This window comes from Mustela putorius, unplaced genomic scaffold, assembly GCF_011764305.1.
Source record: "Mustela putorius furo isolate JIRA1106 unplaced genomic scaffold, ASM1176430v1.1 tig00003859_pilon_pilon_pilon, whole genome shotgun sequence".
Classification (NCBI taxonomy): Eukaryota; Metazoa; Chordata; class Mammalia; order Carnivora; family Mustelidae; genus Mustela; species Mustela putorius.
The window spans coordinates 32,778,160-32,794,298 of NW_025422011.1; the positions used below are offsets into that span (position 1 = coordinate 32,778,160).

A 16,139-nucleotide genomic window follows, 5' to 3' on the forward strand; every position below is an offset into this window, starting at 1 on the left:
AAAATGTGACACATTCATATAATGGAATAATATTCAGTAATTAACAGGAAAGAACTACAGATACATGCTGTGACATGGCTGAGCCTCAAAACCCCATGCTAAGTGAAAGAAGTCAAATGCAAAACCCCCTAGGTTATAGGATTCCATGTGGCTAAAATGTCCAGAATGGGCAAATCCATAAGGACAGAACGAAGACTGCTTACAGCTAGTGGGTGGCGGTGGGAGGAGACCGCTAAGTATGGAGTTTCTTTTAGGTGGAATAAAAATGCTCTAAAATTGGGTTGTGCTGATGGTACAACCCTGTGACTATGCTAAATAACAGTGAATTATATACTTTAGTTAATGAATTTATTCATTTTTACTGAAGTAGAGTTGGCACACAATGAATCAGATTTTTAAGTGATTATACATTATGTGAATTATATAAAGCTGTTTTTTTAAAGAAGAATATAGCCACAGACTGCCCCTCCCCCTCTGCCCCATAAACACCACAAAGGCCAGTTTAAAAAACACCCTCACCATGACAGCACATACACAAGGCCCCTGCCTGCCCCTCCAACCTCACTTCACGATTGTCTCCTATGTGTGCCCTAGGCCTGCCATATTCTCCAAATAAATCATGTTTTTTGTACTTTGTGTCTTTAACTGTGACATTTCCCCTGTCAGGAATCATGGTCCCCCTTCCTTCTACCTAGCAAATTTTAGGATTCCGTCTAAAAGTCAATTTCCGGGGCGCCTGGGTGGCTCACTGGGTTAAAGCCTCTGCCTTCAGCTCAGGTCATGATCCCAGGGTCCTGGGATCGAGTCCTTGGGCTCGCTTCCCTTCCTCTCTCTCTGCCTGCCTCTCTGCCTCCTTGTGATCTCTGTCTGTAAAATAAATAAATAAAATCTTTTTAAAAATAAATAAATAAATAAAATAATAAAAGTCAATTTCCCCTGGAAAGCCTTCCCTGAACGCTTCTCCCTTCCCACAGAGATGGCTGCTCCCCTCTCTACTCCCAAAACATCTTGTTCAAGGAATGGGAGACACTCTGCACTCCGTAGCAATTAGAGGTCTATCATCTCTCCCCAGTTTAATTGCCCTTGACCATGTCGTATCTGTCTCTGTATCTCTGATGCTCGGCAGGGGAACACACAACAGATGTTCAGTGTCTGTTAAATAAATCAGTGTATAAAAGCTAATGGGAAGGTTTTTTTGAAGTTGCTTAATCCCCCTCCACCACGCCAAGTGTTAGGAGGGAAGGAATGACTGGAAAATGGTTTATGGAAGAAAGACAGAGACAAAAAAAATTGGAGACAGTTACCTGTGTGTATTCTCACGTGATTTTTATAATTGGTTGCACTGGCAAATGCCCTCCCACATCCTGGTTCTGTGCAGTAATACGGTCTTTCTCCTGTATGTGTCCTAATGTGCACTTTTCTGATATTTGATGTTGTAAAAGACCGACCGCAGCCTTCAAAAGGACATTTAAAAGGCCTTTCACCTGAAAACACAAAAAAGAATAAATTACATGGTGCAAAAATACATAGAAAATTGAAATGTCTTTTTTTTTTAAGCTTTTATTTATTTGAGAGAGAGAGAATGAGAGAGAGAGCATAAGCAGGGGTAGGGGTAGAGGGAGAGGGAGAAACAGACTCCCCACTGAGCAGAGAGCTTGATGTGGGTCTCGGTCCCAGGACTCTGGGATCACAACCTGAACTGAAGGCAGATGCTTAACCAACTGAGCCACCCAGGCACTCCAAAAATTAAAATGTCTTATCCTTCAATTCTGCCTAGGATTATACTCAAGACTGTAGTCTTCCGGTACAGGGCTTCCCTTTCAGGGTTTTTTCCTTTTTTTCCCTGTAAATAGTATCTTCAACTCCAAATTTAAATTTTTTTTTTTTTTTAAGATTTTACTTATTTGACAGAGAGAAAGATCACAAGTAGGCAGAGAGGCAGGCAGAGAGGGAGGAGGAAGCAGGCTCCTTGCTGAGCAGAGAGCCTGATGTGGGGCTCGATCCCAGGTCCCTGAGATCATGACCTGAGCTGAAGGCAGAGACTTAACCCACTGAGCCACCCAGGTGCCCCCAAATTTAAATTTCTATAGGAAATCTGAATATTGTTCAAAACTTGTCACTGATTGCATGACTTCCCAAGATGGAGTCATCCAGATGGGCATATTAAGAAAATGAGCTAAGAAAAGTAGAGAGAAAAAATCAAAAAGAAATACAAAAGAAAAATAGAGTCAAGAATAAGAATTATAGGGAAACCTGGGGGGCTCAGTTGGTTAAGCGTCTGCCTTTGGCTCAGGTCATGATCCGAAGGTCCTGGGATCAAGCCCCACATTGGGCTCCTTGCTCAGCGGGGATCCTGCTTCTCCCTCTCCCTCTGCATGCTGCTCTCCCTGCTTGCATGAGCTCTCTTGCTCTTTCTCTCTCTTGCTCTTTCTCTGACAAATAAATAAATAAAATTATTTTAAAAAAAATTTTTTTAAAGAGTAAGAATAATATTTGAACAATAAAAAATAAAAATAAATTAAAAAATCAATTAACTAGAAAAAAATATCTGAACTCTAGAATCCCCCAAAAGCTTATATCCTAATTCAATTTTTAATATTTTGAAAAAATTTTTGTTTTTCTAAAAATCTAGTAGTGTCTACCATATAATACATATCAATATATTTGCTGAATATATTATTATGCTCATAATCTAAGCTTATGAAAAAGTCTATTCTGCCAATTACATTCCTCTTCTTCATACTTGTTTTATACAACCTCAGAACTTAAAGGGCCTTTAAACTGTTAGGCAGGAAGCAGTCTTTGGTTTTGATTCCCATGTGCCCTATTTAGAATAAGCTCAAATTCAGCAAACAACTTTTGTGGTTAAAAAAAATAATCTGTGTGTGTATAGATAAACAAATATTTACCTATATATAAAAGTTGGTTATTTTATTTTGGCCAAGTGAAATTATGATTTACCTGCTGGTAAAAATCATTTCAAAATATTTGTACCTCAAGTATGAAATCATTTAAAAAGGAGCAGGAACCTCTGATCCTTTCTTTAGAGAAAGTTTTTTTTCCCCCCTCAATATGTTAACCTAAGGAAAAGAGTCTGTCTTGGGTAAGTTCCTTCTCTCTGGCTCTAGATGACCTTAACATTTTCCCAGCTCTGACATGCTGTGATAAGGAATCTAGCATTCCAGCAATTCCCATGGTGTTATATACACTACTCCTCTGACCTGTAGCACCTTGCTTTGTTTTTGCTGAAATCATTTGTGTTTGTAATAGACATCCCTGAAGCCCGCTTACTCAGTCCAACATCTTACCAATGAAAATACTCACAATTTAAAAACTGATGCATGACTATATGGTTTGCTAAGTGAGTACTATCAAAGGAATCACAATCCCAATGTTTTGACCAAATATTAATGGAACTAGACTGTGTTTTTATGTAACTTTTAAATAACAGGTTGGCATTATACAGCAAATCCAAATAGAATTTGCAGGAATTTGGAAACACTTGCATCTGATAACAATGAATAAAAAAATAACTACATGAATAAAACAGAAGCAGAGATCTATAGCTTTGTTCCTGAACACTGTAAAGCAAAGCGTATCTGGGATCATGTATGAATTATAAGCTAAATTTTAATGACTAGCAAGTCCTCAATGGAAATTTGCTGAACTATTTTAGAATACTTAGAAGTATCTGGGGGCAAAGTTATCAGACTATGTGGTAAAATTTTAAACTAAATTATTAAGCTATAAATCAGCTTAATCAATAGTTTGTAACAGCATCTCTTATCAACAGTTTCTGAGATTCCTCCAGCTCTCATCCAAAGCAAATAATTACCTTTATAATTGGTATTCCAATTCCACAAATAATTAAGAACAAGAAAGAGAGGGGAGGGGAGATAAAAACAAAGTACCCTTTAGGAAAAGGAGAGGAGGAAATTAAAGGAGGTGAGAGATGATCACAAGGAAGTAATAAGCCTTTCTTTCTGTAGGGCAGTTAGGAGTTCATTTTCTTTAGCAGCAACTTAACACAGGAGAAGCAATGCTGAATTGAGAAGGAACTGGGTGCCTTAGGTTCTAGTCTGAGCTGGGCTACTAAGTACATGAGCAATCCTCGGTAAATAAGCCTATTGTTCAGATAATACCTACAAACTGTATCTATGACTATAGTCTATTGACTATAATACCTACAAAGTGTATCTATGTTGTTCATCCTTTTTGGGACATGGACCCCTTTGAGAATCTAACAAAATTATGGGCCTTCATCCTGGAAAGATACAAACAGCAAGGAGTGTAAGAGAAACCCTTGAAGCTAACTCTGAAATTTCCAGAGACTCCTTCCCCAAGTCCCCTCCCTGCAGATTAAGAATTCCTGGCCTCGGGGCGTCTGGGTGGCTCAGTCGGTTGAGTGCCTGCCTTGGGCTGGGGTCATGATCCCAGAGTCCTGGAATGGGCCCCCGGCATCCAGCTCCCTGTTCGGCAGGAGGTCTGCTTGTCCCTCTCCCACTCCTCCCGCTTATGTTCCCTCTCTTGCTGTCTCTTTATCAAATAAATAAATAATATCTTTAAAAAAATTTTTTCTTAAGAATCCTTGGCCTAAGGGTGCCTGGGTGGCTCAGTCAGTTAAGCTTCTGACTTCAGTTTGGGTCCTGATCTTGGAGTCCTGGGATTAAGCCCCACATCGGGCTCTGCACTCAGAGGGGAGTCTGCTTAGTTTGCTTGTCCCTCATTCTCTCCCTCTGCCCCTCCCCGCAGCTCATGGGCACACATGTTCTCTCTCTCTCTCACATACATGAATAAAATTTAAAAAAAAAAAAAAAAATTTCTGGCCTTAAATCAATCAGTCAAATCCCGGCCTACATATGGTATTTCTTCATACCAGTACCTGTATGAGTTCTGATATGTTTCTGTAGATCTCCTGAAGTTTTGAAAGACTTAGTACAATTATCTTCTGAACACCGATATGGCTTTTCTCCTGTATGAGTTCTGACATGACTTTTTAATCCATAACCTTTAAGAAAAATATAAAAGAAATTTCATTATTTGAGATCCCTCTAAGCATGCCAACTGAGATTAAACAATTGAAAAATATGATATAATACTGGCAAACACAACAGAGCAGCTATCAACAATCGACAAGAATATGACAGCTAAGGGTCATCATGCTGGAAATTCCATAGTTTCAACTCTGTCTAGAAGAGGTTGTATGTGTTTCTTTTTTTAAAGTGCCCAAATCTTATTAGATGTTCACAACTCCTACCCCAAAAGCTTGAGGTGGTATTGAGATTAAATGAGGAATAGGGTGGAAGTCAGGAGGCCTGGTCCCAGTGCTGGCCCTGCTGGATGTCTCCCCAGGCAGGCCCCAACCCCTGCTAAGTCCCTGTTGCTCATGGTTCCCTCAGGTCTGTCCTAATGTTAAATTCTGTGTCTGCTTCTAATGCTTGGCCTTTATTTTTCTGCTAAAAGAAAGCAGAGTATGGAGTGAAACACCACCGTAGGCAGAGGTAGGCCTGAGGAGAAAAATGGAAGCAGAAAGAGAAAGAGAGAGAGAGAGAGAGAATAGAGCAAGCAGGACAGGAGAAAGTTAAAGGAGAGACCGAAACCCTGGTTATTGAGCATCTACTAATTCAGACAAAGGCAAGCGGTCAATTCCTGCTCCTGGCCAGTCCCTGCCCCGGGCCAGTCCCTGCTTGCCCCCTAAGTGGAACTATGAAATGAAGAAAATTAATGTTTTTACCTGTTGCAAATGCCTTCCCACAGCCTAGATGCTCACACTGATAAGGCCGGTCTCCCGTGTGTGATCGCTCATGGACCTGTCATTAAAATGCAGGCATGAGTCTATTTTCTTCAGGCATCCCTCAGGTAGATGGTCTCAAGAGAGACCTATTTATTCCCCCCCCCCTGTTGAATTACAGTTGACCTTTGAACCACATAGGGGTTAGGAGTGCTGACTCCCGCCTCTATGCAGTCGAAAATCTGTGTATAACTTCCTGACCCCCCAAAAATGTAAACTACTAATAGCCTACTGATGAACAGAACCGTTACCAAGAACATAAAGCATAATGAAAGTTTATCATGTTATCACATTATTTCCCATACTATATTCTTCCCAAACAGGAAGCCACAGAAAAGAAAATGTTATTAAAATACATTTACAGTACTATACCGTATTTGAAAAAATTCACATGTAAGAGGGCTGCACAGTTCAAACCTGTGTTGTTCGAGGCTGAACTTCAGTCCGTTATTTGTATGTGCTTTTTTTTTTTAAAAACAAAAGACAGCTTTTCTCAAAAATTATAGCCCACCAATTCTCGATACAAACCTAAATCCTGTATGTTAAGAAGTACTTATTTTAATTACAGAACAGAAGTACTGGAGGTGGTCAGAGGTGTCCGTATGGAACACAGACATGGTGAGTGCTAGGAGCAGACCACAGGGAAGCTACACAACGTAAGGTTAAGAGCGTGGAGGCTGCTGCGAGAGGGGCCCTGCCCCGAGGCAAGGCTTCACCGTGGACTAGTGGGATGGCCATGGCAGGTGCCTTCTCTAAGCCTCAACTCCTCTCTGTAAAGCCAAGACATAACCGTATCTACTGGAGAGGGCTGCCGTGGCAAATGAACAATCACGACAGTGGCCAACATTTACTGAATCTCTACCACGCCATTTTTTTCGCTATTTTACATATATAAAATCTACCTATTTATTTCTCATAACCGCTCTGTGAGGGAGATGCTTTTACCATAAGGAAATGAGGCCCCAAGACACCAAGTAACAACATGTCAAGGTTACACACCAATGAGTAATGGGGACTGCTATTCTAAACAGGCTAAGTGACTGCCTCCCGACACATTGTAAGTTATTCAGTGAGTGTTAGCTACTGAGTCGTGGTATGTTGTGTGTAGCCCATGTGCCCCATATATTTGAAAGACAGGGCACATGAACAGCAACTTCTGCTAGATTTCAGCAAATCACTGATAACAGAATTACACCACCAGCTCTCCTAAACTTACATAAATTTCACATCTGACAAAAATATATTCAAATACACAGAGTATCTACCATGTGCCAGGTAGAACGACAGACATTAGGGAGACAGAAAGGAACAGCTCAAGCTCTTGGAGAGTTGACAGTTTCTAAAATCTGCATAGGGTTTTGCATGGCCTGTTCGAGTGTGAGCGTGTGTTTTTATCCTGGTAAGTGAGGGGAAATAACGGCTTTTAATGCTATCAACATATGGTGTTGGCATTTAATGTCCTCATTATTGTCCTACCCAGATAGAGCATTTCCTTTAAACATACCTTAAGGTGATGAGCTGTTGTATACAATTTCCCACATCCATCATATTCACAGCGAAATGCCTTCTCTCCACTCTGCTGGGATTTAGCAGTTACTCTTGTCGCATGTCCTTGTAAGACAATCTAGATGAAACAAAAAGTACGGTTTATTCATACAGAAATAAGGTAGATGAAATTACTATGTGCAGAATAAAAAAGATAAAAAACTGTAATGTGGGTTTCCAGATTCAGATTATTATTTTATAAAGATTCTGTCATGTTGAACCAGTTAGATTATTTCTGTTCCAGAGCTAAAGTCAGCAGCTAGGGAAGAAGTCAAAAGATGAGCTCCACGAGGGGGCAGAGCTAGAGCTCACAGATCTATTCCCGTTCTAGAGAATTCTACCCAGGAAGCATCACCATTGTATGCAAGTATTCCATGACAGGCTCAAGGAATATATATATATATATATATATATATATATATATATATAGGACATCTGTTCTAAAAACAACGTAAAGAGCATTTTCAACTTCAAGAGCCTTTCAAAGCACTGAAAAACGAGGGGTTTATGTTGCTGTTACCGTCACCTGCAGGAGACAGTACAGTGCATCTGATCCTAGTCTATACTTATATTCAGGAGATTTTTCTGGGACTCAACACCACAAGACTTCAAACAATTTTCCTGATTTCAGAAGTTTTTAAAGATGACCACCTATTTTAGAAATTAAGATACCATAAAAATGGAAGAACAACTTTCTACTCTTTGGTCCCTGGGGTGACAGAGCTGTAGGTCAGGGTGCCTTGTTTCACAGTGAAATTTAAAGGCTGAAAATGAGAAGTGAGGCAAGCAGTCCAGACAGAAGTAGAGTATGACCGAAAATATGGAAGTGTGCCTGGAAGAACTAGAAACTTAGTATGAGAGGATTAGGTCTATATAGCAGTTGAGTAACATGAAAAAGAAGGGGAAGCTGAAGATCACATTTGGGAAGAGCTTTAGAAGCCATTCTTCTTCTTCTTCTTTTTTTTTTTAAGATTTTATTTATTCATTTTGTCAGAGAGGGAGAGCACAAGCAGGGAGAGCGGCAGGCAGAGGGAGAAGCAGGCTCCCTGCTGATCAAGAAGCCCAATGTGTGACTTGATCACAGGACTGTGGGATCATGGCTTGAGCCAAAGGCAGACACCCAACAGACTGAGCCACCCAGGTGTCCCCAGAAGCCATTCTGAAGAGTAAACTTAGATAATGAATGCAAAGGCAGGTATTAACATTTTTTTTTAAGTTTATTTATTTATTTAACCAAGTCCTACACCCAATGTGGGGCTTCAACTCAGAACTCCAAGATCAAGAGTCACATGCTCTTCTGGGGCCCCAACATTTTTAAAGTAAGGGACTGACTGAGATCAGTTCTGTGTTTTATAAAGAGAACTCTGGTAATGGCATGCAACAGTGAAAGACAAAAGATGCAAGGAAACTAAAGTCTGGGTAATCATGAATATGCAGGGAAGAAGTGGTGAAGTCCAGCCTAGGACAATGACCAAGGAATAGAAAGCAATAGATGATTCTGCAGATATTTTAAGGATGAAAGTGGACAGAGTCCAAATTTCAAAAGCTAAATGAAGAGGCAGGGCTGTATTGGTTATTTCAGTATAGGACAGACATAGTCTTTGTAGAAAGAAAAGCCTGATGTATTATTGAAAGGGAAATGTCTCAAGGGCAATAGAGAAGCTAATACCAGTGAAATGCTAATCAGCTTCTAGAACCATCTACAGAAAATGACTTCATTACTACCTTGCTTAATGTATGTTCTGGGAATTGAGAGAACCTCAGCTCTGCCATAAATTCACTGTGTGACCTTCTGCAAGTCAGTAGGGCTTGCTTGTCTGTATAAAGAACACACTGTCCTAAATCAGTGATTTTTTTTCTTTTTTAAACTTTCTTTAAGGAGTTAAATTCCTTTGCTAGATGAGATCTTACATAGCATTCTACTGCGTAAAACAGATAAAAGCATTCCTGCCTCTGCCCAGGCAGGTATGGGTGGCTCAAAGCTCTGCTAGTCCTGGAGGGACAGCAAAGAAACCCTAGGACCAGCCCCCACCGAAAAATGGTGGTTTTCAAACTCTGATAGGTAGGAGAAGATAATGCTAATTCCTTTCTAGCTTTAACATTCCTGGGTTCTGAGGATGTGCAAATCCCACTGGTAAATAAAGGGCGGAGCCCAAGACTGAATTCCAAAGTGACTTCAATACTAAAGAGGTTCACTGCCCTTCCCTGAGGGGGTGCACTTCTGTGCTGCCTGGTGGGGGGTGCTTTGCCTGTGTGCTGCCTTGCTGGTCCTCCGTGACTATCCAATGAATTAACTATTTCCTATGATTTACAAATAAGAAAAACGAGGCTCAGGGTAGTTAAGTAATGTCACTTGCCCAAGGTCAAAGGCTGGGAAGTAGGACTTGAAGCAGATGAGCTCCAGAGTTCACGCTAGTGAGCCACCGGGCTTCAGGCTGCAGCATTGGCAGAGCTTCTGTGGCTGCAGTGACTGAGCTGACAGGGCTGTGGAAAACTGGTGCTTTTACTGCCTAGCTCAGTGCTTGAAATTCCATTTACTGTAAAGGTCTGATACACACGGAAAATAGGACTTTTGTTATCTGACTTATGTAAATCTGTATATATTAGGATGTCAATAATTTATACGCTTGGGAAAGGATAAAATTCAAGCAACCTGAATAATTTTCAAAAGTATGTTCTCTTTCAAGAGAGGAATTAATCGAAGAAGAAGTGTGGCAACAGAGGGACCTTTAGGGAACAGGGGACACATAAGAACTGCCAGGAAGATTTAAGAAAACAAAGGTGTGCCTGGCTGACTCAGTCGGTAGAGCATGTGAGTCTTGATCTCAGGGTCATGAGTTTGAGTCCCACACTGGGTGTAGAGCCTACTTAAAGAAACAAACAAAAATCCTTCATAGCCATTCTAACTATGGTTATTATTGGGTAGCGGTCCTTCACTTTTTATTTTTCTCTCTCTGTACCACTTGGATTTTTTTTTTTTTTTGACTTAGAGAGATACAGTGAGAGAGGGAACATAAGCAGGGGAAGTGGGAGAGGGAGAAGCAGGCTCCCCGCCGAGCAGGGAGCCCGACAAGGGGCTCAATCCCTGGACCTTGGGATCATGACCTGAGCGGAAGGCAGACGCCCAACTGACTAAGCCACCTAGGTGCTCCCCATTTGGATTTTTTTTAAGGGTACAATGAGATAAGGTTTTTTTTTAATCTAATTTTTTTTACTTGAGTATAGTTGACACACAATGATGTATTAGCTATGGGTATAGAGCATAGTGGTTCAATGTCTCTATGTGACATGCCACCCTTACAACAATATAGCTACTGCCTGTCATTATGCAACACTGACTAGTTTCCCTGTGCTGCGCTTTTTATTCCCTCAATGTAGTCATTCCATAGTTGGAAGCCTGTATCTCCCTCTCCCCTTCACCCATTCTCTTCTGGCAGCTATCGTTTTATTCTCTGAATTTAGAGGTCTGATTCTGCTTTTTTCTTAATTTATTTGTCTTGTTTTTTTAGATTCCACACATAAATGAGACCATATGGTATTTGTCTTTCTCCTACTTATTTCATTTGGCATACCCTCTAGGTCCATCTAAGTTGTCACAAATGCAAGATCTCATTTTTTTCATTTTATGCTGCAAAATATTCCATTTTATATATACCATAATTTCTTTTATTCATCAGTCAATAGACACTTGGGCTGCTTCCATATCTTCACTATTGTATGTAATGCTGTAATAAAAATAGGAGTGCATATATCTTTTTGAATTAGTATTTTCAGGTCCTCTGCCCATTTTAATCCAATTATTTGTTTTTTTGGTGTTGAATTGTTTAAGTTTTTTTTCTCTCTCTCTTTTTTAAAGATTTTATTTATTTATTTGACAGAGATCACAAGTAAGCCCAGACTCAGGCAGAGGGAGAGGAGGGAAGCAGGTTCCCCACTGAGCAGAGAGCCTGATGCAGGACTCGATCCCAGGACCCTGAGATCATGACCTGAGCTGAAGGCAGCGGCTTAACCCACTGAGCCACCCAGGCGCCCAAACTGTTTAAGCTTTTTTTAATATATAACTTGGATAATAACCCCTTATTGAATATATCATTTGCAAATATCTTCTCCCATTCAGTAGGCTGTTTTGTTTTATTGATGGTTTCCTTTACTGTGCAAAAGCTTTTTATATTAACATAGTCCCAATACTTAATTTTTGCTTTTGCTTCCCTTGCCTTAGGAGATCTGGCTGCAAAAAATGTTGCCATAGCCAATGTCAAGAAAAATTACTGCCTTTGTTCTTCTTTAAGAGTTTTATGGTTTGGGGCGCCTGGGTGGCTCAGTGGGTTAAGCCGCTGCCTTCGGCTCAGGTCATGATCTCAGGGTCCTGGGATCGAGTCCCGCATCGGGCTCTCTGCTCAGCGGGGAGCCTGCTTCCTCCTCTCTCTCTATGCCTGCCTCTCTGCCTACTTGTGATCTCCCTCTGTCAAATAAATAAATAAAATCTTTAAAAAAAAAAAAAAGAGTTTTATGGTTTCAGGTCTCACATTTAGTTTTTTTTTTTTTTTTAGATTTTATTTATTTATTTGACAGAGAGAGGGAAAGAGATCACAAGTAGGCAGAGAGGCAGACAGATAGAGAGGGAAGCAGGCTCCCTGCTGAGCAGAGAGAGCCTGATGCAGGGCTGGATCCCAGGACTCTGAGATCATGACCTGAGCCAAAGGCAGAGGCTTAACCCACTGAGCCACCCAGGTGCCCCTCACATTTAGGGCTTTAATCCATTTTGAGTTTATTTTTGTATATGGTATAAGAAAGTGGTCCAGCCACAGCAGTCAGACAAGCAAAGAAATAAAAGGCATCTATATTAGGAAGAAAGAAGTTAAACTGTTACTACTTGTAGATGACATGATACTATATATAGAAAACCCTGAAGATCCCACCAAAAAAACTATTAGAATAAATTAATTCAGTAAAGTAGCAGGATATAAAATTAAAACACAGAAATCAGTTGTATTTCTATACTCTAATAATAAAACAGCAAAAAGAGAAGTTAAGAAAACCGGTACATTCCCATTGTACCAAGAAGAATAACATACCTAGGAATAAACTTAACCAAGAAGATGAAGACCTGTACTCTGAAAATTATAAAACACTGATGAGAGAAATGGAAGATAAGACAACAAATGGATTTTCTAAAAGTAAACAAGCTGATCTTTTTAAAAAAAAAGTATGCAGTAGCTACCTACATAGTAAGGTAATTGGTCATTTGGTTTTTACCAATGTACTTCTTTGAAATAATTAAAAAAAAAAACCTACTAAACGTATTTTTTGAAAAAATCCTGGGTTCTATCTCAGACCTACTGATCAAATCTCTGGAAAATGATTTTAGTCATGAGTTTTTTTTGTTTGTTTGTTTGTTTTTTAAGATTTATTTATTTATTTTAACAAAAGAGGGAAAGTGTGAGTGGGGGGTTGGGGTAGAGGGAGGGGAAGCAGACTCCCCACTGAGTGGGGAGCCCAACTCGGGGCTCAATCCCAGGACCCTCAGACCATAACCTGAGCCAAAACCCAGAGACGGAGACTTAACCGACAAAGCCACATGACCCAGTCAGGGGTTATTTTTAAAAGTTCTGTAACTCAATCTCATGTTTGCCCCTGATTCATAACCACTGATCAAATACCTTCCTTTTAGAGATGAAAAGAAAAGGCTTAGGAAAGCAAGGTTTGTTTACTCAAGATCACATAGCTAGATAAAAGTACAGATAATATGCATAGAATAGGATCCAGACTAAAACTGCCTATATATACAGGCAGGTTTGAGGGGAATCACCCAACCCATGTTCTGGGAGATCTGCCACACCAGCCACAGAGCCTGATAATCAGAACAGATGGTATATATAAGGCTGACCAGTAACCTATGCCTTACACAGCTCAACTCAAAAATCAAGCTAAGTCCAACTTTCCTTCCCTGGAATATGACCTGAGAAATAAAGGAAAATGTTGAGTTAGTTGTGGGTGGTAAACCTAAAAAAGAATGGCTGTGATGAGCCATATGCAAATACAATGAAAACAGGACACCTGTCTGCATAGAAAGCAGAGATGCCATGGAAGAGGGGAGGAGGAAGAAAAAGGAGTGAGATCAACCTCCAGTCCTGACTTCTTTGCAGTTCTGGCTCCTGTGAAGTCTGGCTATCCATCAGTTCATGCTCTTGGCTTCTTATAAGCTCTGCTGTAGGCTTACAAGATCTCTTTTTTCCTGAGCTGGCTTCACTGGCTTTCTGTACTTTCTATTAGATTAAAAGTAATATCTGATTAAATCAGATATGATCTGATTAAATATCTATCTGATTAATATCTATCTGATTAAAAGTACCAAGCCAAAACACTTTGATCTCCAATATTTAGAATTAGTTTCAAATGAAGTTAAAATAAACTAATGGCTACCATGAAAAAAAGCCTTAGTATTCTAGTATTCTTAGTATTCATGTTGTAAAGCATGAACAATGTCATATAATACTTACATAGTTAAAAATAATGTTCTCATGGGTTACCTAAAATGTCAACCAAATGAAAATTTCATTTGGTTTTCATAACCTCATGAGATGGGTAAGGCAAGTTATTCTCATTTGCCAGATGAGAAAACTCAGATTCAGAGAAGTCAAATGATTTGTTCAGTCACACAGCTATTATATGGCAGAATAGAAACTACATGGACTTTTTATTACACAGTTGTGCTACTTTAATACCATGCTGTTTTCTACTTAACTAAGGGTGGTACAGCATGAGGGCAATGATAGCAGTCAGAGTCTCTCCCAAATACCTACCCCATTAGCCTTATAGTACCCACAAATGAACACTTGGGCATTCTTAAATCGAGTACTTTAGACCATGGTTTTCAAAAATTCGGCACTACTGATATTTTGAACAGGATAATTCTTTGTTGTGGGGGCTGTCCCATGCCTTGCAGGACATTTACCCACTACATGCCAGTAATATTCCCCCAACTGTGACAACCAAAATTGTCTCCAGACATTGCTAACTGTCTTCTGGTGGTGGGGGGTAGGGGAGGAGTTCTGCCCAACCCCATGAACACAGCTGCTTTAGATCCTCTAGGTATTTCTTGTCTTATGAAATCTGGTTTCATGCAAGAGCAACTCAGCAACACAATTAGTATATTTATGTCATAGATGAAAGAAAGAGTTCTAAACTGTAAGCATCAGAATGAAAAGAAAAAATCTACAGCTGTGAAACAAGACTACTTAGAAAAAAATCTACTGTATTAGCTACAGATCTCTTTATTTAAAGTTCAGCCAGGCATGGAGTTAAAAGTTCTTAAGCATTCTGGCAGAAGTAGGAGTACCAAGAGGAGGTGCTGCTTATTTGCAGTGGTTCTTTTGCGATATTTGACCTTTTAATACTATGTACTGGACACTCAACGTCAACTATGGTACTAAATTGTATGAAAGGATGGAGGATTCATGAACTTCTGGTCCAGCATTAATGAAGAGAAATAGAAGTCATAGGTGCAAGCCATGTATATAGTTAAAAATGTTCTAGGGGCACTGGCACAGTTAAGTTGGTTAAGCTCCGACTTTCGATCTCAGCTCAGGTCTTGATCTCAGGATTGTGAATTTAGGCCTAGTGTTGGGGCTCCACACTGGGCCTGGACTCTAATTCTAAAAAAATATGTTCTACTAATGATGAATTAGTAACCACATTTAAAATGTAAAAAGAAACAGGTGAAACTAACTTTAGTAATTTTTTAATTTAACTCAATGTCTAAAATATTATTTCAACATATAATCAATATGAGAAATTACTGAGATATTTTACATTCTTTTTCTCATAATAAGTTTTCAAAATCTTATATGTATTTTACACTCACAGCACATCTTAATTCTGAGTGGCCACATTTCAAGTGCTCAACAGCCACCATGTGGCTACCATATCAGATACCTGTAAAGGGAAGGCACAAAAGGCAAAGGAGAAAAAGCTACAGCTACAAAAAATAAATCCTATTCAAATTCCTTCTGTTTCCTTGTCTACTGGCACCAACACCAAATGGTTATATGTCTGCAGTAATAGGGCTTTTTACAACATTTTCCTTTAGCAGTACTGAATTTCTAGTTATGTTTCTGGATTCAGAAATAATTATTAATGATAATAGAACTTTAAAAAAAAAAGTCTTTATTTATCTGACAGCAAAAGAGAGAGTGAGTGAGTGAAAGAGAGCATGAGCAGGGTGAGAGGCAGAGGGAGAAGCAGACTCCCCTCTAAGCAGGGAGCCTGATGTGGGGCTCCATCCTAGAACCCTGGGATCATGACCCAAGCCGAAGGCAGATGCTTAACTGACTGAACCACCCAAGCGCCCCTGTAATAGACTTTTATGAGAGACTTTTATGGTAACAGTATAATGTTATACAGTCCAGTGGTAAATTCACTCGATTTTTTAAGACCCATTCTATGTTAGTTTATTACACGTGTAGCTACAACTGTCTCTCTTTAAAAATATTCCATTATTGGAGACGCCTGGGTGGCTCAGTTGGTTAAGCAGCTGCCTTCGACTCAGGTCATGATCCCAGCATCCTGGGATCACGTCCCACATCAGGCTCCTTGCTCCTCCCTGCCGAGCAAGGAGCCTGCTTCTCCCTCTGCCTCTGCCTGCCACTCCGTCTGCTTGTGCTCGCTCGCTTGCTCTCCTTCTGACAAATAAATAAATAAAATCTTTAAAAATAAATAAATAAATAAATAAATAAAAATATTTCATTATTTAAAAACTTAATTGTTAGTTACTAATAAGGGACAGACTCCAAGGCACTGACCT

At 39.8% G+C, this 16,139-nt stretch overlaps 1 protein-coding gene across 7 annotated transcripts in view; it reads right to left on the minus strand.

Annotated features, from left to right (window-relative positions):
* The window catches only part of ZNF143 (zinc finger protein 143), a 59,741-nt gene that overhangs the window by 21,710 nt on the left and 21,892 nt on the right, over positions 1 to 16,139 (minus strand). For all 7 annotated transcript variants that reach the window (XM_004751953.3, XM_045065844.1, XM_004751955.3 and 4 more), the window contains 4 exons: positions 7,296 to 7,415; positions 5,735 to 5,810; positions 4,883 to 5,008; positions 1,305 to 1,484 (listed from right to left, as the gene is read on the minus strand). In XM_004751953.3, coding sequence (XP_004752010.1) covers positions 1,305 to 1,484; positions 4,883 to 5,008; positions 5,735 to 5,810; positions 7,296 to 7,415 — 502 coding nt within the window. The remainder of the gene's footprint in view (positions 1 to 1,304; positions 1,485 to 4,882; positions 5,009 to 5,734; positions 5,811 to 7,295; positions 7,416 to 16,139) is intronic.